The sequence below is a fragment of the Cygnus atratus genome, chromosome 1 (assembly GCF_013377495.2).
Source record: "Cygnus atratus isolate AKBS03 ecotype Queensland, Australia chromosome 1, CAtr_DNAZoo_HiC_assembly, whole genome shotgun sequence".
Lineage (NCBI taxonomy): Eukaryota > Metazoa > Chordata > Aves > Anseriformes > Anatidae > Cygnus > Cygnus atratus.
This window is the reverse complement of record NC_066362.1, coordinates 110,926,471-110,951,603: the sequence shown is the minus strand read 5'-3', so window position 1 is coordinate 110,951,603 and position 25,133 is coordinate 110,926,471. Positions and strand designations below refer to the sequence as shown.

Genomic DNA, 25,133 nt, shown 5'->3' with positions numbered 1-25,133 from the left:
ACAGGCTGCGTGGAAATTTCCACGGAGAAGCCTGGGGTCTGCGGCTAAAACTCTGGCGGCCCGTGAGGACGAGGCAGGCTGCGGCCACGCACCAGTGCCCCACGCCGTGCCGTGAGCTCTGCCTGGGCGCCTCGCTATTCACATTCACACACACACACGCACACACACACACACACACTCACACACTCACACACTCACACACACCGGTTTCCGGCGGCGGGAGGCGCAGTGCGGAAGGGACGGCGGGGCCGTGGCGGAAGGGAGGTCCCGGCGGCTGCCGGGGAGCCGAGCCGAGCCGGGAAGGGCGGCCGGAGGCGGCGGCAGGGCCGGTGAGGGGGGCGCCGGTGGCGGCGGCTCGGGGCCGGGCCGGGCTGGGCGGGCGGCGGCAGCGGGGAGCCCGCGCCCGGCGGCGCGGGGCTGCTGAGGGCGGCGGGCGGCACACAAGATGGAGGCGCTGTGGGCGCCGCGGGTGCCGGGCTGCGGCTCCTGCCCCTGCCCCGGAGGGGGTGGGATGGGATGGAAGGCAGGGGGGGTCCGTGTCGCCCTCAGCCCGGGAGGTTACCGGCGGGGAGCTGGAGGGAAGGGATGGGGCAGGCTTCCCAGCAGCTTCTCACGCCGCCGTGTGTTTCCTTAGCTGAAGCCCTCGCTGGTCTCTCGGTGCTTGATTTCGCGTTGCTCTAAAGGAGGACCTTACCTTTGTGGCCTGTCGGTGGTTTCGCTAGGACAGGGCTGCAAGGTTTCAGTCGTCAGCTGCTGCAGGGGAGGGCTTCGGTCCAGACAAAACCCTGCTTTCGTTTATAAAAACAGCCCTCTCCCCTAGTAGGTTAACGTTTTTCTATGACATACTAAAACCTCTTAACACTTCTACCGTTTAAAACGTCCTATCTTTTCATATAATGTCAAAATTACTAAAATACATCCATAAATTGAAGCTGGCCCAGGCTTCTCGTCCTCTGCATTTGGCATTGGTTTCTGATTAAGGTAGCTGCTGCTCTTACATGTTTGTGGTGACTAAAGGTGAACCTTATTTTCAGTTTTCCTAAGAAGAAATCTCATTTGTTTAAGTACTGTGAAACAAATTCTGGTTGTCATGGAATAGATCTTAAATAAATCCTTTGTGCTGCTCTTGGTAATTACATTTTTGAAGCATCTGTATGTTATCTTTAGATAGTCCCTATATTTGTTTTGAAACAAGAGATAAAATAAGTCTCATGACATAGAAAGAGTGAGCATGTCTTTTTTTCTCTCTCTTCCCCCCCCCTCCCCCTTTTGTTAAACCTGTAGAAGTCTTAGGAAAGCATGGAAGTCAGACCTGCTTTGCAGAAGGTATCTGGAAGCACAAGAAGCTTTCACTAACATCATCTTGTGTTGGACAGGACCGCCACCGATAAAGGCAAAATGGCTTTCAGTAAAGGATATCGTGTCTATCACAAGCTGGATCCCCTTCCATTCAGTGTGATAGTGGAAGCCAGAAACAGAGAAGAATGTCTCATGTTTGAATCTGGAGCTGTGGCTGTCCTCTGTAAGTCGATATGTTTTGATAACTACAATGTAAAAAGTTGGCAGACTTTACGTTGTGTAAGCTCTTTGCTTTTATTTATGAAATATACAGAAGAAACAGTTATTCTGTTTTTATTTGCTGATGGAGAATCTTCTGATGTAAATGAAAAAAACGCTTCATATCTTTAACTGCTGAGAGGGAATTTTACAAGTTTAAAAAGGTTTCATTGTGAATATGTATTCTCATGTATTCTAAATTTTCTTCTAATAACGTTCAACAACATCTGCTTACCTTCGGTTCTGAGCAATCTTCTGCTTTTGAATACACGATGACTCATTAAGAAGCTAAATCTATATGTTTTATTTCATAATAAAAAGTTCTATATTCTTAAGTGATACATCATCTTAATTTGTTTATCTCAGTTTGTGTCATGACTTTTTGATGGCTTTTTGACTTTTAGCTTTATTTTGTCCTTGTATTTTCAACCTATCGCCATACTGCGTGTTAGTTGATCTTGTAATAAAATAAGTAAATAGTGGGAGCAAGGTGTCTTGCAAAGTCATTTTTACATATTTTCAGTGATATATAGAATGTTTCTATTAAATCCTTTTTGTTTTAAAGTCATAGTTCAGCAAGGACACTAAAACGAGAAGTGCAGGAGAGATCCTTGAAGTCTATAGATATGGCTTAAAAATGTAGTTCGGTTTGTATTCTTCAGTACGTAAATCTGAGCACCTGGTTGCAGAGGGTTTCTAGGCTTGTTTTTGATTTTTACAGAAAGCTTGCATACTGTGGATGTACTTCTTTTGAATCAATAAGTTTTTGATGAGTTAACCCTGATGCCTGCTTATGGTTTTGTAACCTAGCTATTCTGAGCAGCCGCTTGGCAGAAAATGGGAGCCTTGATTTGTTGCCTGCAGCATGAGAGGGCTCAAAGAGCGGTGCTGCTCAGGAGGGTGCTCTGTCTCCGAGAGGATGGAGTGGGCTGAGAGGGGCACGTTCCCTACTGCAACAAGACTCAAGGTTAGAAGTGAGAGCCCCAAAGATGAGTGGGGTTTGAGATGTGTTTCTTTTCTTTGGTTTCTGCAATTGGTACTCCTGTAACTGTGTGTGCTCCTTGTCTGTGGCATTGTCTCTCTCTGAGGCACCTGACTGTCCCTGTGTCCTGTTAGGTGCTTAGAAGTCGGGCCATAGTCATCTGTGCTGGACAGGCCGAACGAGCAAGTGCTCTCAGGCATGCGTCTTCATCAGCATCTTAGTTACTGTGTGATTTGAACAAGCTGCCACTAACTGTTAGAGCCCTAGCAACGGGATGTGCTAGGGTGGTGGACGTTACAGCTGAAATTAACTTGTATTATCCAGGTGAAAAACAGTACGTGCTTTTCTCCCATCTTGTGAGAACTGTTTTTGTCTGATACGGTTCCTTCTTAGTATTGAATTTGGATTTGGCAGCAGTATTTGAATGGCACTTCGTGGTGTGGATTGGGTTGGAAATAAGTGTCCAATCACAAAGCTAGTGAACAGGTTTAGTGAAGTCAGTAAAACAAGGGAAAAATGTTTTTGAAGATTTGTGGAAAACGTTTATTTTAGCACATATTTAGTAATCACTGCACATGTTTAAGCTACCTAAGGAGGAATGTATTAAAAATTTATTCATGAAAGTTATGCTCAAAAAGTATAGAGAGTTAATCATTTCTTGTGCTGTGAGACACTGCAGGTAGGTGGGTAGACTTTCCTCTCTAAAATTTCAAAATCTGTAACCATACTGAAGTTCCTGCCCTCTCCTGTGCCTTGCATTGTTATCGGATGGAGAAATTAAAACCCAAAGGAATTTCAAAAGCCTCTCTCCTCTTGGGTTCTGGTTTGTCCTTGGTATTCTGATTGGTAGGTTGCAACATGGTAATTATTTATGCCTAGCTATAAGTAGTTGCTCTGAATACTGTTTTCAGTAACCTCAGCGTGTAAACTGCTTACTCTTTCTATCTGGTAAATGGGCTTATTTTTCCAATACTGTGGTAGTTTTAGTTCCTTTTTTTTTTTTTTTCACTTAAACTCTTTACTGAATAATGATTTTTTCTAATGGTTGAAAGGTCACAATTGTGTGCTAGATAGCAGAAAGGGGCTAGAATTTCATTTTTGAGATTTTTTTTTCCCCTTTTTATTTTGCTTGCTGTTTGCTTATGGTACGTATTCTTTTTGGTACGTATTCTTTTCAGTACATATTTCAAGGAATACAATTATTGGTGCTTGGTTATGGTTTGTAAAGTACTACTCCATTGCTTTAGTCATGCCACCGAATCTAGTCAGAAGAACCTAGTCTGTAGCCCCACAAACTTCTGGGTGTTGGTACAAACATGGTGGTAGGGGGATGGTTGGCCAGATGATCTTGGAGGTCTTTTCCACCCTTAATGTTTCTAATGATTCTGTGAAACCTAATTTCAAAGCCAAAGTTAATGAAAGACTGGTCCTTTGGGAAGTTCCCCAAGATGTTTTTTGCATTCTGCATAAATAGGTAGAAAAATGGTCAGATCAAGTATGTGTAAATGCAGAGCAGCATCACTGCAAACTGTTAAAAACTTTTTGTTGGTGGTGGTAAGTTCTTAAGGTCTAAAAACTAATGAGACCAATCTTAAGCTGTTAGACATTTTTCAAAAGATTTTAATAAATATTAAAGATATGTTGTTTAGCCTTATGCCTGATCATAGTTCCTGTCTGTATGTAGAACATGTGACGTACGTACAACCTAGTGAAATACATTAGAACTGGAGGTGAATCATGCGGCTCGCTTCTGAGAGGCTTGGTGAACCACATCTTGTGCAGTATGCACTCACAGAGAGGGTCTGTGTTTGAACTGGACTGAGAGAAAGGAACAAAAGCTTACTGATCCTTTAAATGTCATCTTAAAGGAAGTCCATCTGTCATTTTGCTGAGGAAAGGATAATGGTATTAACCTTCGTCCTCTCTACATTCAGTGAAGCATTGCAAGATAATTCAGAGGGTTTCATTAGGCTCCTGTATGAAATGCTGTACAATTCGTATGTTTTGTGTTTTTTCAGTGCGTGTTTTATTTGTGCTGAATGTGTTATTCAAGTCAACAGAGTAGGACGGAAGAAAGAAGAGTGTGGAAAGGGCGGTTCGCAGGGGGTTGTTGTTGCGTAATCATTCGGTCTTAACGTGGAAGCTGTCCAAGCCGTGCTTCTGCTGGAAGTGTTCTGTGCACTGCTTGTGACATGGATTAGTTAGTGTTACTGTGACCAAAACATCTGAGAAATGCTTCACTTGCCTTACATAAAATTATGAAATCCCTCTTTTATCAGCTCGTTCCGAGTATTGGGTTAGCACAGGGTATTGAAGTCTGAAGGGATCCTGCCAACTTGCTTCTCAAGGCCTCGTAAGACATTTGGTTTTAAATGTCAGCAGCTTGACTGCTTCTTTGTTTAGAATTTAGTTGGAGGATGTCATGGATTTTTTTTATTATTATTATTTGACATATGAAATAGGCGGTATATTTATTCTCTGAAATAGGGGCCTTTACTGAGCTATCTTACCTTCAAAGATTTCATTGACCGAGCGGGAAGATGTTCTCTCTCCCTGTGCCTCTCTGGTGAGTCATAACGAAACGAGTGGGAAGCTGTTTTTACTCCTGTCGCCTGTGATGAGTAAAGGAGAATGTTCTGTCATTTGGGAAAATACTGCGCCCCGAGTGGAGACAGAGCTGGAGCTTCGTGCGCATCCTTGGACTTCAGCCATATGCAAAGCTGACAAGAGAGCAGGTGTGAACAGGAAGAGGCACTGTGCCCACCCTGAGCTTTCTGTAGAGCTGGATAAATTAAGAGCTGTAATAACCTACGTGTGCAGCAGACATCCCAGTATTCATAGTCTTGTTTAGCAACGCCATCACCCATTCACGCTCCATTTCTAAGTAAATACATTCTTTTAAAAAGAAAATCTTGATACTGCATCGCTGGGGTGGAGGAAATAACAGATACCCCATCTGCTAGTGTGGACAGATATAGCATATAATCATTTTGCAAGAGGCTTGGAGCCGATACGGTGCTTTAGCAAACTTAGACACCCAGAAAACAAGCATATGAGCACCACATATATGTGCATAATCTTGAAGGAGGGTAACATTCTGTATACTCACAACCTGCTACTGTGCTATTTTTCTCCTCTTTTATTTTTTTTTCCCAAAATAATGTGTATGCAGCATTTTGAGTGGACTCACATCCCTTTAATTAGGGAAGGAGAATATTTCAAAAGAAATTTCTACATGCCGTTTTTCATAACGGGATCCTACAAAATAAGCAAAATATTGATATTTCCCTGTTTTATATTAGTGTACACATAAATGTATGTGTGTGTGTATATATATATATATATATATATATAGTAATAATAAGAATTAAAATTCTTCAAGCAGTAATTTATCCTCTGAAAGGAGCGTCTGTATTACAGAAAAAGGTTAAATACGGGCTGTGGTAGGAACAGTTTTTGAACGTGCTGTGATACAATATTGTGTTCGTATGAAGCCAGTCTTATATACCAATGTAAAGGGGCTTGGATGAATAGAGCAAATAGTGAATTCACCCTACCGTGGTCATTACTATTTTGACTAGGTGTCATCTTCTGGGCTACACCTACCCATTAAACAGTATCTTAAAACATTTTGGAAGCCTCAGGGAAGCACCAGCTACGGTGGATGCCGAGTGTAACTATGCTGGTGGAGGAGGTTGTCATCTGTCCTCCTGTCATCAGCTGCCATTTACGGAATTCCTTCTGAATTTACTGTCCTTTCAAACCTGCTGGGAAGGTGCTCAGCTCGTTGCTTTCCAGGCATTTCCAGCAAAATCACGTCATTTAACAAAGACAACATGTGTTAGCCTAGCACCCTGTGAAAAGTTCAAGAAGCCGTTACCGTAAGAATTTTCCTGGGAGATTTTTGGAGGCAGTAACTTTTGCCTGAGAGGACTATGACCTGTTTGAATGGCATAATGGAGCTATGAAAATTTGGTCCACAGCTCTGGAAATATTAGGAAGAAGGTTGCTTGCAATAGAGTCTGAAAGCTCTTTGCTTTTCAGGTAGGCTAGCTTTACGGCAATTGTGAAGACCATTCTGTAGCTGTACCACAGCCCTGTGCATGATTTTACGAAGGGATTTTACTGTGAACAAATAACTATCTGTCTGAATATTCCCTTCTCAGTTCAGTAGATTTTCATTTTTATGTTAGCACAGGAGTGATAGTAAAAGGCTTGGCGTTTTCCCTACTAGGCACCCATTGAATCATAGCTCTTGCTAATTAAATGTCTGTTAAGAAGGTTAGTTTGCATACTGGAATTACTCAGACATTGTTTAGAAAAACCAATTAACATCTCTATATATGAGATAATTTGGTAGCCTTTCTGTATGCTAGCATGTATTTAAATTGAAATTTTTGTGATTGTAAATTATATTACAAATTAATCTGCATAGAACTTGTACAGGCAAAAAGTTGGTACTCATAATTCATATGGTAAAATAACTTAAAATGGTATTAGGAAAAAAACTTTGTATATTATTAATACTGTAGATTTTTGTTTTCAGTGAAAAACGTGTACTTGGGTCAGAAAGCAATAAAAATGTGCTTGTAGGCTGTTATGTAGGGCAGCTTTAATTTGTTTTTGTTTTTTCCCCTCATCAGTATTGTTAGTTAAAAAGATATGTTTTCTGAAGTAACCAATAGTATGTTTGCATAGTGTTGAGACAGATTTTTAAAGCAACCATTCATTTTACCTGCTCATCTTTTACTTTTTTGTTTTGTTCCAAACAGTGTTTAATTTGGTGTGTTGTATTTAAAGTAGGGTTGCTAACATCTAGAAATGTCTTTTTTTTTCTTATTGCCGAGTAGAGGTGAATTGTTATTTGGTGGTTCCTCCCCTCAGTCTTAAGATATGTGTAGATTACAGTAACGTTTAAACATGTATTTGAAGTGAATAAATATACTTAATAATTTGAACTAGCCAATAAAATGAAAAAAAAAATCCTACTAATTCCAAACAATAATTGTATGAAGTATGGCAGCTTTAAATATCAGAGTTCTTCCAGTTTTCTTTGCATCTATTTTATGTCAACGAAGTATCGAAAGTAACAAAATGGTTCTTCAGTTGGTTAACTTATAAATGAAAGTGTTTGCTCTGACTTTACTGTCTCTCCTATGTGGCGATATTCAAGTGTTAGCTTTCATTTAAATACCGAAATTTTAACTGTTCTAATTTGAGAAAAAGGTTCAAAACCTCAATCTTAAAAGCTCAAGAAATTGTAAAACACAACAAAACAAAAAACTTTTCAGATTTTAAACATTTGGAAGTGGCAGTAGCATGATTTTTTCTCTCTTCTAACTTAGATGAGAGTAGTCTTGTCTCTGAAGGAGCTATACATAATTTTGGGATGTGTCCCGTGTTCTACCTGGGAATTGCTACCAGCTCGTACTGAGTCATGATGCCACCTTGTGAACCCACCAAGAAGAAAACAACTGTAGAAAGCCAAAATGATAACTTCTAATGTGATTATAGCTTTATAATTCATGTAAAAATTGTAACACTCGTTTTTAGCTGGGAATTAAACAGATTACATTTTGAACCAAGCTGTTGCGAAGACAGGATTTTTAATGGGGTTCCCTTTGTATAACAGTAAGAGGGCTGACATAATCCCTCTAAAATAATTTAATCAGTCACCTTTCTTAAGTGAGTCAGTGACTGATAAGGTGTGATATTACAGATACACGCTTGTGATTTAACTTGGAACAAGTGCAACATTACCATTTAAAAATACTATGGCCTATTAATTTTTAATCAACGTTGACTTAAAATTATTTTATTCTTTTTTGCTGGACACTGCACATGAGGCTTGCTGGCTTTCAACCGGAACACATTACAACTTGACCTGAAAAGCACATTAAAAATGTGTTGGTGTTTTATTTATTTATTTTTATTATTTGGACTGCCAAATAGCAAATCGTTATCTTTGTTTTAGAAATGAATCAACTTGAATCTAATTAACGTAATGGATTAAGTTGAAGGTGCTTTTCATTTCTTTTCTACTTACTGTCTGAACTCATGCAAAGTAATGGAGGATTGTGGCCTCATAATATTTTCTGTCCATCTTTATACATAGACACGTGTATGCTTGCATTAAGTCTCCTGTTTAGTGCCCGATACATTGTAATTTCAATCTGTTAACTCCGGTGTTATGGATGAAAGTTGTCATTCTAGTTGCTAATTTCTGTCTTTACAAGTTGTGTGTTTTAACTCCTACTTCATAGCAAATGTTTAGCTTTTTTTTTTTTCAAATAGCCTCAATTGTATTTGCTTGCCTCCAATTATTTAAAAATAAATAAATAGAAAAGTCAAATTTTGAAGGAGAAGTAGGTTCATTAATTTGTATGAGTTTATGCTTTTTTGAATGGATATTTATAATAGCCGTGCTTTTTTTCAAGGTATAGAGCTCATAAATCAAAAGGGCTCTCCCGTCTGCAGGCCAGCCCACCATTCCATGAAGAGATGTTCACATTCGTAAAGAATGTTACAGAGGAAATGAGGAAATGCTCTTGGAAATGCCCTCTCCTCCTGTCAGGATTACCTTAGCCTTGCTGTGGTTTAACTTCTAAGCTGCAGTTCACCCAGCTGGTAATTTCAGCTGTTCACGGAGGAAACTGAAAGTTGGCTTTGCGTGTGCTAGGTATAAGGTATTATAGAGATGAGGTCTTAGCCACATGTTTTTGTAATTTCAGCTGCTTTTGCATATCCACCTTTATCTGAAGACGCCGTGTGCATCCTGAATGAAGTGAGAGGTGGCAGATCTTGATGAAACTTCCTGCTCTGGCAAGGAAGGATCCATTAAATATAATAGATACGGGGAGAATCCGAATGGTTCCAGAGCACTTACGTTGTTCCTCACCCTGTTGGTGCTGAGTGATAGGAAAATCCACAAATTTCTTTGGTATTATCAGAAATGGGAAATGCCACGTGCAATGGCAGTCAATAATAATTCCTGTCTGGATCTGCTCTGGCCTGGGAGTTTCTACTTACATCCGTGAATGAAAGGCATCCCTGTGGCTAGTACTGATGGAGAGGCTGGTTTGGGAAATACATTTCCTGTAAATGTTTGGAGGCTGAGTGGATTTCTGGTCTAAACCACCAGTACAAACACTTTTCTGTTAACATTGCAGCTTGTTCGTGCCCCCACCGGCCCTGCCTGTCCCTGCCCACCCCTGGGGCCTCCCCACAGGCCCAGGCCCTCACATCAGCCTCAGCAGGGCCAGGCTCCAGCTCCCCACAGCCCTGCCCGGCCCTGGGCCCACCAAGACAGACTGATGTCCCAGCCCAACCTTGCCAAATCCCTGTCCCCGTGTCCCTGGACATCCCGGAGCTGTGTCTGACCACAGTTGCTCTCACCAGGCCCGATCCTGACTCCTTGCAGCAGCCTGACATCATGGCCTGTCCCACCAGGAGCCTGGGGCTGGCTTCCGGCCACCAGGATGCTGCTGGTCCTGCAGCTCGAGTGGAAGAAAACAGGAGGGAGCATGGCTTAGCTGTGTCTTCTTCCTGATTTCATCTTGGCTTTTGCAAAATGCAAGTGCTAATCCAAAACATCCCTGCGTAGCCTGGGCCTGGTGCTTCTGTGGTGGGGAAGTGATGCAGTGCTGTGGAGCTAACCCTGAACGAGTGTTAATTGTTCCCTTTTCTGCTGTCAGTACTTCTTATGGCTGCCTTCTTTTTAGCTCAATTTCTTCAGGAAAGGAGACTTACTTAAAAACCATTTGTTGGTTTGCTCTGTTGGCTAGTATCAGTCATCCCCAATTCAAAATTATTTCAGATTTCATGGATGCTCAGACTGTGGGAAGGTTCACACTGTGTTATACATACTGTATCTGAAAACCATGAAATGAAACCTAGATGCTTTTGGTTGGTGCTTGGGAGCTTGGTTGAAAGAGTAATAATTGACTGGCTACAGTAAGTTTTTCTATTTCTGTTTTCTGTTTGGTTTTGCCATGTTATTCTGCTTTATTAGTGGCCTTTTTTTTTTTTTCTTTGTAGATCTGAATTTGCAAAGCCCACATTACTTAATTCACTTCAGGCATTTATTTACTAAGGCTTAGGAAGGATAAAGGTGTTGTGTGCAATGGGAAAAGCAGAATAAATCCGCAGAAGACAGAAAAGCTGTTGTTTTAAGATGTCATTAAATGTTGTCGGGCACCCTCAAGAAAAACCCTGCAAAAAGCTATTAGATGGAAACAAAACCTCATCTTTCATTAATAATTCAAAATGTGGAAGAGCAACACGGCAGTTTTCTGCTTACCAAAAGTTGAGTTTAGATGAGTGTATTAATATCATTAAATGTGTATTGGAAAAACAGATTGGAAGAACCACACTTTGAGGTTTAGAAGGTGTTCTTTCCACCCTGTTGGTTATCTAGTTAAGCAAAATACATTTTGGTGATGCTGACAAAATCGCTATATGTAAGCAATGTGTTTAGATTAGCTGGGAGTTTTAACACTTGTTATGAATGATGACTTTGGAAAGAATTATGCTGTTATAATTCTCTCTTTCTTAGGTTTGAGATTACAGGAATACAGCGTATCAGATAAATATATATTTTTTAAGTTTGTTGGTTTTTTTAAGTGCATTTAATAACATCTTGAGTGAGCTTAGATTTCAGGCTGGTGTTAAGTAATGGTTTCATCTATATTGGAGATCTGGTCCACTTTAAGAATAGACCTGGCAGACGTTTGAACAGAAGGGATAGACTTGTACATGGACAGCACTGGGCTAAGCTTAGGGAATTCTCACTAGAAAGACTTACAATAGCCATTCTGAAGGAAGTATAGCTAATGTGATGCAGAACGCTGCAGAGTGCCAAAGCAGTAGGTGTTTTGATTTACAGTATATGTCAAACTGTTAGTCCAGCATCAAAGTGAAAATCAACTATTTCTGAGGAGGGAAAAAGCACTAATCATTGTTGACCCAGAAATCTCTATCTTCATGGACCAGTGGCACAGCTGGAATTGTTGGTCCCTGTGCTTCAGGTACAATCTCAGTCAAGAGCAGAAGCTCAGGACTGACAGGATCCTCTTTCTGCTCTGTGGCATTGCTGTCACCTGGATCTGCCATCAAGCTTGTTTGCCTGGTTTTTCAAGACCAAATCAGAGTTCTAAAGTGTACACTAAAATTAACTCCCTGGTAAACAGTGGTAGATATACTTTAATTTCTTCTAAAATAATACAAACTGATATTCTTTCACAAATTTCTATTAAAAATTGTTTTCCTAATGTATGACGTGAATTTTAAATACTGTTATGTGGCCCTGCAAGAGTTTAGATTGCCCTGGAATATAGCTATAACTAGATAAACTGCACTTGTGATACTGTAGTTTAGTTATCTGAAAATAATACTGTCACTTCATGGTTTTATCCTTGGAGACAAATTTATTTATTTAGAGATCATTTAGCACTACTCTAATTTTAACTAATTACAGAACAGCACTCTCATGGAAATAATTCACATGTTTTAGATGCTTTTCATATTAGGAGGTGATATTAAAAGTGTAAGCATTCTCCTTTATTATCACTTGGAGATTTTGCAAGATTTTCCCTTTTTTGTTGCCTAAAAACATAGCGTGACCATACGCTGTAATAAAATCAAATACTCATTTTCCATTATAAAAAGCCATATGCTTGTACGTTCTGATTTCTTTCTGGCAAGTTCATGTAAGCGCTATAGCTGTACTCCTGGATTTTCAGTTCAGAGTGGACTCATTCTCCCTATCATTGTATACAGTCTTTACCATCATAACATCTTGTGTTTTCTCTCTTCAGCATCTGCAGAAAAAGATACAATCAAGAATACTTACTCCAAGGTAATGGATGCATATGGGCTTCTAGGCGTTTTAAGATTAAACCTTGGTGAGTAAACTATCTAGAACCTTAATTTTTCGTTTGGGAAAGAAAATTGTGCTGCTTCTGTAAAACTGCACGGCACAGGATCTCCAGAACAGGAACTGTGCTTTTTTTTTATTTTTCGACTTTGTAGAGTAACTTGCAAGTTTGGAGCATTCCCAGAAATGAGGGAGTAGACAAAAATAACTTCCGTTTTTGCAATCCTTGTTATTTTCAGCATTGTTTCTCCTGTTTGTGTTTCCTTTTATTCTGTTGAACTTGAAAATGGCTTCTTGATGTTGGTTATGCTTTCATTTTTTTCAGCCAAATCAGGTTAAGATTATGCGCATTTAAGAATATAAATACGTCAGCATCACAGTCTACTAAGATTCATTCTCTTACCTTTGCCTTTTCTGGTTTCACAGGAGACACGTTGCTACATTATTTGGTTCTAGTAACAGGATGCATGTCTGTGGGAAAGATTCAAGATTCTGAAGTCTTTCGAGTTACTTCCACTGAATTTGTATCATTACGAATTGATTCATCAGATGAAGATCGTATTTCAGAAGTGCGCAAAGTTTTGAATTCAGGAAACTTTTATTTTGCATGGTCTGCAACTGGTGTCAGTTTAGATCTTAGTCTTAATGCTCACCGCAGCATGCAAGAGCACACCACTGACAACAGGTTTTTCTGGTGAGTTCATAGTGTGTTTTATCAGACATTATGTAAAATAACACATGCCTGTTCAGACTAACCTGTGCCAAGTTTTTTAACCTTGTCTTTATCAGCTCTTAAATGTATGCCCTTGTCTCACAAATGTTGATGAGCTAGAACAGCATTATTTTAATTGTAAGGACATAACTTTTATCTTAATGATGCAATGTTTCCATGGCCACCTGGAATTTCTTAATTGGAAGAGACAGACTTTTTACTGCTTGTGATACTATACTTTGATCTGAACAGTTGGTCGTGATGTGTTACATTTCAGCTTCGGTGTCTCTTAATTCTTCATCAAATCTGTCAGTTTCTTTAAGTGAGTGTGGGCATGGAACTTTAAAGAAATTTTTCGTCTTTTGAGTATTCTGGCTTCTAAAATGGTGTGCAGTTTATATGTAGTTCCCAAATGGGTTTCCACAAATCGAAAGGATTTAAAAATTTTATTACACGGATAATAGCGTTGTCGCTAATTTTGTTGAAACAGAGTAGGTACATTACGCTACAGTGCACGTTGCTTGGCTGCTGAACTTACTATCTTTTTACAGAATATCTTTCAATAAAGCCAAGTTTTTGACACAAAATTCTTGAGGAAAAGAATACTCCTGTTTCTGCCAATAAGTATCTTAAATAACACCAGAGATGCATTCTGACATTTAGGGAAGGAGAACAAATTCTAATCCCTTATTTTCAGCCTTTGTTAAGAATGGAATATGTTTCCATAACCATTGGAAAGGTCCTGAAGTTTCAGCAGTAGGTTGAACAGGTGAAAAGCTACCTCTTCCCCCTCTTTTGTTCATTATGCAGGACACCAAAACACCTCTGGCACACCATTGCCACTGTTTTGGTCAGATAGAGGAGTATGATCTGATTACTACGTAAGACCAAATATGTGTATTAGGACAGAAAATAAGCTGTAGTTTTCAGAGACTTATATCTTAATGTAGATATACAGGAATTATGGGAACCTAGTTATTTATGTCTGGAAGAAGACTGAGCTCCATCTTAATAGGTCAGTATTTCAAGGCTTGAAGTGACGATACCTGCTGATCCTATCCAAATCAGATTGGCCTTGCATTTTGTCCCCTGTTGCAAAACTTCTTAAGTTACCTGGCCTTTTTTTCAGTAAGAATTGGCCTCAACAGGAGGAAGATGTAGTGTCCCAGATTCCAAGATCTAGAAATGTAAACACTAAAAGTGAATAATAGACAGTGTTCTGCTTATGCATTTCAGTAAGCTGTCTTGGACTTCTTCTATTCAAAAGTTCCAGTCTCACATTTTCTAGGGAAGAATGTTGTTTACTTTCTCAGTCTTCTATTGTAATGCATTTGCGTACCGTTCTGTGAAATGAATGCATTCATCTGATTTGAATCTTCATTAATGAGTATTTTTAAAGCAGCCAAGGTGTTTGATGAATTGCAAGTATATATATTTTTTAATTAGAAACTTAGAACAAAAAGGCTAACATTAAAGTAAATAGCTTCAACTATTAAGCCAAACGTTATTTGAAATTATGATAGAATTTTCTGGGCAGTGATGAAACAATTCCCTTACTAGAGTTTGCTTTTCTTTGCTATACAGAAAACTTTACTTCCTTTTTATACAATTGAAGAAGATCAAAAGCCAAGTCCCAGTACAGTGAGGTTAAACAAACAAACAAAAACCCTCACAAAACCCAACCTTCAGTCTTATTTATTTTCTTCAGTGTCACTACTTAATGTGCAGGTATATCCAGATTGTGGATCTTTCTTTCATTTGGGCAGTAATTGGTATTAGAGTTGGGTATATGTAATACATAATGTACCAGCACTTAACCCTGAAACTGGTATTTTCAGAAATTTGAGAATCAATTGGTTATGAATGTATTCTTGGGAATATAAAAAAAAAAAAAAAAAAAAAAACAAAACAAACCTTGAACTGTTGTGGTTTTTTTGCTAGGTGAAGAGCAGAGGCTGTAAGTGTTGGTTTTTGTTTTTTTTTTGAGATCATTACAATTCATGGCTACACCCCATACTCTTCCAGTGCCGTGATCAAAGCAATTCTCTTGGGACCTTTGCTATTTCAAGTATATTTAAATAATAATTATATCATGAAATTGTCATACATGATGTTCTTCTCTTATCTGTAGTAGTGGGCATAAAATCTAAGAAGTTAGCAGCTGGCTTAACAAATTGAGCTGTGTTTTATTTCCTTCCCATTTTTTTTTTTTCCTGATAGGAACCAATCACTTCATCTACATCTGAAGCACTATGGTGTGAATTGTGATGACTGGTTGTTACGGCTCATGTGTGGAGGAGTGGAGATAAGGACAATTTATGCAGCTCACAAGCAGGCAAAGGCTTGTCTCATTTCACGACTAAGCTGTGAACGAGCTGGGACCAGGTTTAATGTTCGGGGAACTAATGATGATGGTCACGTTGCAAATTTTGTTGAAACAGAGCAGGTATGTTAGTTACAGTGCACATTCACTTGCCTGATGAGCTCAATATAAACAAGCATGTGGATAGTTTTTTGCCCTAACTCAACAGATTGTGAGTCATCTATAACCAAAGATACAGGAATAGCTCCTTTGCTGCTGAATAAGGAAACTAAGTAGCTTACATAATTCGATGATCTTGGTTTTTAGTGTAGCTTGAGGTCAGGGCATGCATGGGTCTGAGTTTTAGTAGCCTAAGAAGTTGCTACACATCAGCTGAACTGCTGTAGGTGGCCATATTTGCTCTTAACCTGAGCTGTGAGTGAGCGTGTACTACTTTTAGCTTGAGCTAATTGTAAACATCAGCAAAAGAGATTTGGGCAAATTCGTGTTATATGGTGGTTGGGCAAAGATAAAAGCATTCCTATGGTTACATAATATGGCTCAGCTAAAGGTAGTCTTTAAAGCCACTGTAATTCCACTGCATTTGATTGCCCTTATTATAGAGAAATATACAAAGCTATTGAATCATTCTTTGCTGGACTTTCTTTGCTTATTTCTTATGATAACCTAGTTATCAAGGTGTTGTTCCTGCAACTGTATTCATGTGAGTAGGTATCTTTGACTGACTGACTCCTGCAAAGCCTGGGTGACTTCAGCAGGATTTTATCTAGATAGGGCTCTGTCCATACACATCCGATTTTAGGAGCTGTCAGAACGCTGTCGTTACAGTTTCTACATCCAAGTTTCCTGGCAGATAATGTCACTAGATGACTGTGGCATATCATCCTACTTAGTTTTCTTTCCTTTACACACAACACACCGCTGTATTTTGGATTCTAATGCACGAAATCTGTGCAGGTGTTCTGAGTAGGGTGCATTGTTATTTTCTATGCATAGGTTTACATCCCAACTGTTATGGGTCTTGTGATGTAAGAAGCAGAAAACATACAGGAAATTCTTACCAGTTTTTTAAATGTCATAGTACAAAAGTCATTCAGGCGATATTAATAAAATCTTGACGTATTTGCTTAGACTTTCTGAATCATGGTTTGGCAGGAAGTATAGAATTGCCAGAACTTCCTATATGAATTGTTCAGAGTGGGGAGAGGAAAAAGTGTGGGGAAGACAACTGGTATTTTAGCTTACACCGTGGAATAGGCAAATGTGTAAATATATTTTCTGTGTGTGTAGCTAAGGCTAAGAAAACTAAAACTTTCTTATACTCCCTAATGCCTATTAATACTATGATTTTTTTTCTCAACAGGTGATATTTTTAGATGATTCTGTGTCGTCTTTCATACAGATTCGAGGATCTGTTCCATTATTTTGGGAGCAGCCAGGCCTGCAGGTAAGCAGGAGATGGCTCTAATTATTATTCATGTCTTTTTAGGCATCTTAGAGTAGTGTTTAGGCTCTTCTGATCAGGATGAGGTTGTCCTTTGGGAGCAAGTAGGTGCTATTGTTTAATACACGAAGCCTGCTACTCTCAGGTCTTTGAATGCTGTTTTGCATCCGTTGGATGTAACAAACATCCAGTGCTTTGAGATGTTTTGTTTCTGAAATTGAGTTTTTCTATTTTAATCTAAATTGCTGTTTCAAAATAGGTTATCTAAGGGCATACAAAGAGACTCGTTTCTTTTGAATTGTTCTCGAGTATGAGCCTTTTCAAGAAGTCATATGGATCAAGAGTAACTGCAATATAATTACATCCCAGTTTTCTTGAAAGAGGGATTGTATCAGCAACTACTGTTGTGATATATTTTTATAGGGAAGATTCTGAAAAGTTCATTCTTCATAGTTACTGTAGGTTCCTTGAGCTAGACATATGGTAAGTAGAACCACTAAAATATGTACATACCTTTTATTCAGAACAAGAAGTAATTAGATGATGTGACTAAATATATTCAATCAAAAAAGTTATTTTTAGAAAAATAAGAGGAACTTAAAAATCAATAAAAAGAATGCACAGTGTAGCATGTAGAATAAATTTGGGGGATTTAATTTAGGTAGTGAAATGAATTTTTAGGTCACATTTAGGATTAAGAGGTCTTTGAAGAGTTAGTCAAATGTGTAAAGACAAATAATTTAATGTAATCTTCATGTCATAGGTGGGATCCCATCGTGTCAGAATGTCAAGGGGTTTTGAGGCGAATGCACCAGCTTTTGACAGGTAAAGTGATGTCTTGGCTTTTTGTTAATGTTCTACAAGCTATTACTAAGTGATGCATCAGTGTGATGGATATATTATTTCAAACAGGAGGCTTTGCTTATACAATACTGTGATTCAGCAAAGCAGTGAACTGCCTGGGTAGCTTTTTCAAACTGCTACAGGTTTGTTTGCACCTCTGAGTGCTTTGTTGAAAAGTTTGAAGAAAATTTAAGTGTATGAATACTTTATTAAATTGAGAACAAAAATTGTAATAGGCTTACATTGAATAATCTATATTTGTCAGCTGCTTTATAAAAGTGAAATCTGTATTTCAATTTTATTCCCGTCATGATAGTTCTGTTTCACAACCTTATGGTTTGAACTAAATGTATTTTGTTAAACAACATTTTTGGTGCTGTTATCCTAATTAAACATCAGTCAGTTGATAGATGCTATCATTCAGTGATATTGGCTTGTTCGGCCATGATGTAATAAAAGGCCTGCAGGAATTATTAGAGTAGCCAGTACATTTGTGTAGTGTCTCAGTCAGGGTTCCACCTGTTCATGTTAATTTTCAGCATGCCAAAAAATATGTGGAATTTTTCTTCTGTTAACAGGCATTTCCGAACTCTTAAAAATTTATATGGCAAGCAAATTATTGTAAATTTACTTGGGGCAAAAGAAGGGGAGCACATGCTCAGCAAAGCTTTTCAGGTAAGTACTACCATTCTCGCACTGTGCATATCCTTAAAATTTGCGTGCTTGTTATGAAGCTTTTATATAACCTTTGAAAAAATGAAATAGGTGTGCTATCACCAGCAGCATCTACTGCTTGGAATTAAAATTGCATTTATCATAAAAGTACCGCTTAATATAAGTAACATGAAATGATTTTTTTTAAAAGCTAGATTTACAGTTATTTTTTGATTCTCTTCAGATTTGTTACTGAAAAATTGTAACAGAAACAGACAACATTGAAAGATGTTCAATTATTTTCATATTTTATGCTTATAAGTGGCCTATTTATAAAGGAAATCTTTTTTGCACAGTAATGCTGGCAATTGATACTTCATGGCATTTCATACTGTGGCATTTCTTTTTAAAATCTCGGCATTTCTGGGTATATTTCTTTAATATTTAAAAAAAAAATCACTAATTAGTTTTGCAATTTGAACTTAAAAGCTGCTTTTTGATTAAATAGGAGTATTTGTTCAGAGGGTATTGACTGTAACTGGCTACTTCTATGAATTCCTGCTAGGTATGTTAAAAATAACTGTCACGCTGTAGTCTGCAAATGCTGACAATTTGAGAAGCTCTGTTTGAAGCCAGAGAACATGTCAGCAGCCATGTGTTGTTTCCCTTCCCCTTTTTCCTTTTCTCTTTGTATTACAATCGGTGAATATTTTAGGTAATTTACTAGCACCTTTTATGTATCCAAGCTATCCTGGCAGGAGACATTATTGCTCCCATATGTGTATCAATGCCTAAAACTGCTTATAGCTCTACCAACAAAGATTTTGTGAGCACTTTTAGGATTTTTCAGGGAATAATTGGGGAAGTTTTGCTCAAACCACCCTCCACAGCAATCTGATTTTTTTTTTTTTCCCTGTAGTTTATGGAGTATTTAGTCAGTCATCATTGCTGGCAGCCATGTCTAAAAGGGCTTCAACTGAAACAGCTCTTTGCAAGCTGAAGCATTTTAGCAGAAGAAACAGCTTTCATATGCATAATGTCTTGGTGACCCCTAGTATTGTAAGCAAAAAACCTGACTTTGATTGTGGCAAGAAAAAACACAGGCAAAATATTAATCAATTCTGAGGGACTTATTGAACTATAATAATAATAATGTTTTCTTCTTTTCATTACAGAAAGCATGTAATAGATAAACATTTTTAAGGCAGTTCTATTAGTTAACCTCATATTTAGCTTAAGCTGTTCTATGTTCATTTATTGGTATATTTATGTTTTTCTTCTGTTTAAAATATCAGAGCCACTTGAAAGCATCTGAACATTCAGCTGATATCAATATGGTGAACTTTGACTATCATCAAATGGTTAAAGGTGGGAAAGCAGAAAAACTACACAGTGTGCTTAAACCTCAAGTCCAGAAATTCTTAGAGTGTGGATTTTTTTATTTTGATGGAAAAGAAGTTAAAAGGTTTGTGTTTTTTGTAACTTTACTCAAATTAAATTATGTTTTTAGGGTACTTGTTACCCTATAGCAAGAGGATAAGAGGAAAAATATTTCTAGTTATTTATGTTGTTGTATTTTTATTGTATACAAGATGATGTTCAACAGCTAAAGTATGAATTGCTTATTTTATTCAAATTTTGTCTCGTTCTGAATATGCTCTGAAAGTCTTGATGGAAAATGAGACATTGATGGTGTACGACTTAATTTTCATCATTTTGGTGAGAATGGGGAATTGTCCCTTTTCTTGGGTGTACCCATAGAGGATTAAAGAATGAATGTTTTTCCCTGTATAACGTTATTCATAATTTCTTCAGCAACAGAGCATACCGCTTTCTGTTTGTTGTGAATGTTGATGTTCAGTACAGTCTTCCTCAAAATTTGTTTGTCTGGATTTTACCTATTGACAGATTCAATTTTCCACAAAATGAGTAACTCACAATAGCCACAGAAGTTTAAAATGTAATGAGTCATAATACCTTCTTATTGTAAGATCTTTATAGAGGCTTTAAAATAAAGTTTTTGCCACTTGGGAGAATTATAATTACAAAAGTATCTTATCAAGGTGTGTGCAAAAAATATACATTGAAACGTCCTTGTTTAAAAATGTACAAGCAGCTGTTCAGTAACCTTGAAGACAAGATGTATTACTTAATTTTGATCAGCAGCCTGTGCTTTTTGCAGTTCATATAAAAATACATCATCAAAGTAACAACTTATTCTAATACAGCTAGTTGAGGAAGAGGAGTCAAAGGTAGTCTAGAGAGACATTTTTAGCAGCTTATGTTTGCTTTAAGTCACGCATTTCCAATTTTACCAAATTCTTTTTAGCTCTAACTTCTGATAGAGAAATTCTTTGTAGTACTTGTGGAAGTGTTGAGGATTGCAATGTAAACTGTTACCATGGCAGTAACTGTAATTGTAGTTGTTAGCAGAGCTCTGGGGGTCTGTACCTCTGTGGTAGCAGGGATGTACATTTTATCCCCTGCTCTGTGCTGCCCAGTCCTGCTGTACGTGTACTTCTGTCCTTATTTCCCTATCCCTTTTCCTCGAGCAAAGGCTGTGCTTATCTCAGCAGGAAAAGAGAGGCAGGGTTAGAAATAGGCAACATTCCTGTTCTTCTCCGTTTCACACCCTTCCTCCTTTTAATTAACACCAGAGCAGAGCTGCTGTGCAGGGTTTTCCATGAAAGGAGAATTGTTGAGCAAGGGGATGCTGCAGTGTCCTGGCTTCCATCTTCTAGTGCTGTGGGAGGGGAGAAGAGGGTTACAATGCCACTCTGTTCTGACCTGGCTGTGGGATTAAAAACCCCAGGGGCAGTGTTTAGTAGACCTGTGTGAGATTAGATTTAGTGGGAGGGCAGTTAGGTCCCATAGCCACCTCAAAACGCTTCTCCAAAAGCGTTATAAACTTTTTTTTATACCATAAAAATGGTATACTCCCATCCCTTTGTGGAGTGTACTACTTGGTCTTGCTGGAGTGTCAACTGATATCATCCGATAACAAAATGAAAGCAGAATAGGCTGTGACTTACAATAACTTTAAGAATTGCATGGAGTTCATGGACCTTTGGAGAATGTAAGTTTTTCTTCTAATACTGGTCTTAAGCTGGTTTCTATTTCAAATCGAACAGATAGTAATGAAATGAAATAATCTTGTAGAAGGTTTTTCAAAATTTTCAACACTTTTCTGATTAGATGTTCAAGTAGAGTTTAAAAAAAAAAAGTAGGTGTCCAAGTAAAGTGTGATGAAGCTTTACTCACTTAATTGGACAAAGCATGTAGTGGGAATGTTGAAAGACAAAAAGTGTAAATCACTGGGAGAACCATCAGAAGTTCGTCCTCATAGCCAGCCAAGAAGAACATGGACATTGCCTATTGTGATCCTTCTGAGAGCTTTTTAACATGGATTGATGGGCTTCTTTCAAAGAAAGACAGCACTTCAGGGACCCTGAAGGCCTCAAGCATCTGTTGAGCTGAAGGGAAGAGGTTTATTTTTTCGTGTTTATTTGGGGAGGAAAGAGAAAGTAAAGAGAGGTTGAAATTCCTGTTACTCTCAGTTTAATTAAGGAAATCAAGCAATTGTCCTAATACGTTCTTAGTTTTGTTTTCATATTTATTATCTTTTTCCTCTGAAATTCTTGTGAAATGTGTTAGTTAGATTCTTTGAAAATAGAACTTCATCTTGCATAATACCTTAACCAAGAAAGCAAGGAGAAAGGCAGAAAAAATAAAGTCAGTCTTATTTTATTTGCAGAAAATAAATTACTTTTGCGTAATGAACACCGTTGCAAAATTCCCTGTTGTTATTTTAGCTAACCCTCTATTGCTGATGCATTTATAAACGTACTTGAGATGACAGTAACAATGCAGCGACAATACCCTGATTTACTATTCTGGTTCAGATCTTGATGTCCCTGTCTTTTGCTGATGATATGTGTGTTAAATGAGTTATTTCAGTTGTTTTCTCTCTGTCTCTCGTTGTCCTTGGCACAGATCTCAAAGTGGTACTGTCAGAACAAACTGCTTGGACTGTCTGGATAGAACAAACAGCGTGCAGGCTTTCTTTGGCTTAGAGGTAGGAAAAAATAACATGGATTTCGAGATAGAGTTGCTCCCGGCGCTTCTGTGGGAATCAGATTGTAAAAGTAGCTGTGTGTTCTGTATGATAGCTGAATTAAAACGTAACATCGGTTGCCGTTCAATTTATAGCATGATACTCTTCTTATTCTGTGGGCAGCCAGCTCTTAGTAGTTTGCAGAAGCCGTGGTTGTGTAGTAGTGGTAATTACACAGCAGTCATGCAGCATTATGAAAAATGTTTCACTCTTTTTTTTTTAGGTATCTGTTTGGCTTTTAAGGTTCCGGCATGCAGTTCCAGAATTGGTGGTAGTGTTGTACACAAAAACATTCCCAATTACTCTGTTAGGTGAAGTTCTTCAGCATGTAAGATTACGGTTAGCATCTGCCAGTGCTGTGTCATCTTATTTTCACAGCACTGTGCAGTGAATTTTTCATGGGAGAAAGTTGTGGTTGAGGCTTTGGCCACACGCAGGTCAATGTGGAGTTGGACATGAACCGTAGGATTCAGTCCTCTTGCAGGGCTGTGCTTCAGCAAGTTGTCTTGCTCTCGAAACATTGTGAAACATTACCTCTTGTATTTTAATGATATTAGAGTAGTTTTTATGGCTTAACAGAAAGTATAGTATAATGCTTGTGTGGCAAACATAGATTCACATCTCTAAATCTTGCTTTGTTATGCCTTTTAAGGACTGAGAGTGATTTTTCTTTTTAGGCCAGATGTGTCTAACTTTTCCTTTTTTAGGGCTAAATTATAATTTCAGCTAAAATATATGAGCTAAAATTGTAAAATCTAATTAATAAGAAGGAAAACTGTAAGTCCTTACCAGCTGCTTACTTAATTTTAAAATTCTACAACCTAAATTTTTTTTAAACACTATTCTCTTCATTTATAAATTACTGAGCTGTGGATCACCAGCTAAAATTACAAGATGAAGTACGCAATTTCTGAAGTTTTTCTCACTTATTTCTACTTAATTTTCTCTACAAGATTCCTTTTGTAACTTTTGTTGATTTCTCCCCAACCTTCAGAAAACTATCTATGCAAAATCTTATCCTTCATCATTTTAGACTCCTCCTCCTTGCCAGAGGATACCTCAAGGTTTTAAAGATTTTTAAAAGCTCTTGAAAATAGCTTATTTTATTAGCTTTAGTCTTTGGTATTTATTTTCAGTATTAACGGTGGTAGCCATAAACAATAGACTGACCTGATTTTTTTTTTGCAAGTAAACTTGATTCCATAAACCAGGATTTCAAGAAAGGTACAATATCCTATTTCTACGTCCCTGAAAGTAATACTGTATTTAAATAATGCAACTTAAATGTCGAATAACGTGTTTCTATATATAAATGTATTTAATGTAGAACAGATAGTGGAAAATTAATTCAGGTATATTGACCGCAAGTGTGAAGACTGCGGTTTGTGAGAAAAACTTATGCACGAAAACAGAATGAATGACAGCAGCCGTTGCGATTTCACTCATCACTGAGCTCCATTCCTGATGTGTTTTGATAATAACAAACACGTTGACCTCTATTACTCTTTTTTGGGGGGGGGAACAAGAAATGTTCTAGTTCTAAATTATTTAAGTCGAAAGACTTGAGAACCAAAACCAGCTCATTTTATAACTAGTGATTTTTTAGAAGAAAATATTTACAAGTCAACTACATAATTCTTCTCCTATACTGCTACTTATCTTTAAAAGAAAATGAAATGCTGAAGCTAAGGTTACAGGTACAATTCAGCTCTATAAACATGACAAGGTATCAGTTTGTTCAGAATTATATATATAAAACAAAGATTTTTGGGGGGGTGTGTATACGCTGAAAAGATATGATATATCTTTGAATAAGTATTTAAAGATTTCGAAGATCTTCTTGCAAATGTTGCTTTCAATTATTGCAGATGCTAACAAAACAGCTGGAGGTATTAGGATTAGCAGAGAAGCCTCAACTGGTTACTCGCTTTCAGGAAGTTTTCCGATCCATGTGGTCTGTCAATGGTGATTCTGTCAGTAAAATTTATGCTGGAACTGGAGCCCTTGAAGGAAAAGCTAAGGTAGAGTACATTTTATTTTAGAACTTGAGCAATATTCAATGTGTGCGTGTTATTTTTTAATTCTGTCATGAATTTAAGAGGGATGAGATTTTCTTTTTTTGTGTGTGTGCTTTTGTTGTAATAAAAAACAAACTAATGGGAAAAAAACAAACGTTTAATGAGAAAAGTTTGATTATGTTGATAACCAGATCTTGTTTCAGTACATCCTTTATTAGTCAGACTAATGCTTCCCAGATAATACTATTCTGCAGGAAATGATGAGGCTCAAAGCTTTTATTTCTTTAGATCATATCTATATATTTTTTTTAAAAAAAAAAAAGTATATTCAAATCAGCTTTAGTTTCTTTGAAAAGTTTCATTTTTCTGCCTTCTGTTGTTTTGGTTTCATTCAGTATATCTCCATTCTTTTAAAATGTATTCCCCTGGACATTGTTGATCATGCTTCTAGTGTTTATTAATAGTGCTAAAATTTAACAACTTATAGTTAGGTGTTTTTCCTTTGCATGCTCATTCAGCTATTTCTTTTTAGTTCTGCAATTGCTGAGGAAAAACAACCAAATTCTGTTTCTACCTTCCTTTTTAATATTACAATAACAATTCTGTACTATA

The 25,133-nt window shown here is 37.8% G+C and overlaps 1 protein-coding gene across 6 annotated transcripts in view; it reads left to right on the top strand.

Annotated features, from left to right (window-relative positions):
• The first annotated feature begins 223 nt into the window (after positions 1-223).
• SYNJ1 (synaptojanin 1) overlaps positions 224-25,133 on the top strand; it is a 64,904-nt gene continuing 39,994 nt past the window's right edge. For 4 of the 6 annotated variants that reach the window (XM_035545804.2, XM_050715996.1, XM_035545802.2 and 1 more), the window contains exons 1-11: positions 224-329; positions 1,377-1,522; positions 12,355-12,441; positions 12,840-13,107; positions 15,346-15,571; positions 16,812-16,895; positions 17,656-17,717; positions 18,314-18,410; positions 19,685-19,854; positions 22,383-22,464; positions 24,372-24,524. In XM_035545804.2, coding sequence (XP_035401697.1) covers positions 1,399-1,522; positions 12,355-12,441; positions 12,840-13,107; positions 15,346-15,571; positions 16,812-16,895; positions 17,656-17,717; positions 18,314-18,410; positions 19,685-19,854; positions 22,383-22,464; positions 24,372-24,524 — 1,353 coding nt within the window. In that variant the 5' untranslated portion in view covers positions 224-329; positions 1,377-1,398. Of the gene's footprint in view, positions 330-1,284; positions 1,523-12,354; positions 12,442-12,839; positions 13,108-15,345; positions 15,572-16,811; positions 16,896-17,655; positions 17,718-18,313; positions 18,411-19,684; positions 19,855-22,382; positions 22,465-24,371; positions 24,525-25,133 lie in introns of all 6 variants that reach the window. The other 2 variants (XM_050716001.1, XM_035545806.2) reach the window with 1 other exon arrangement.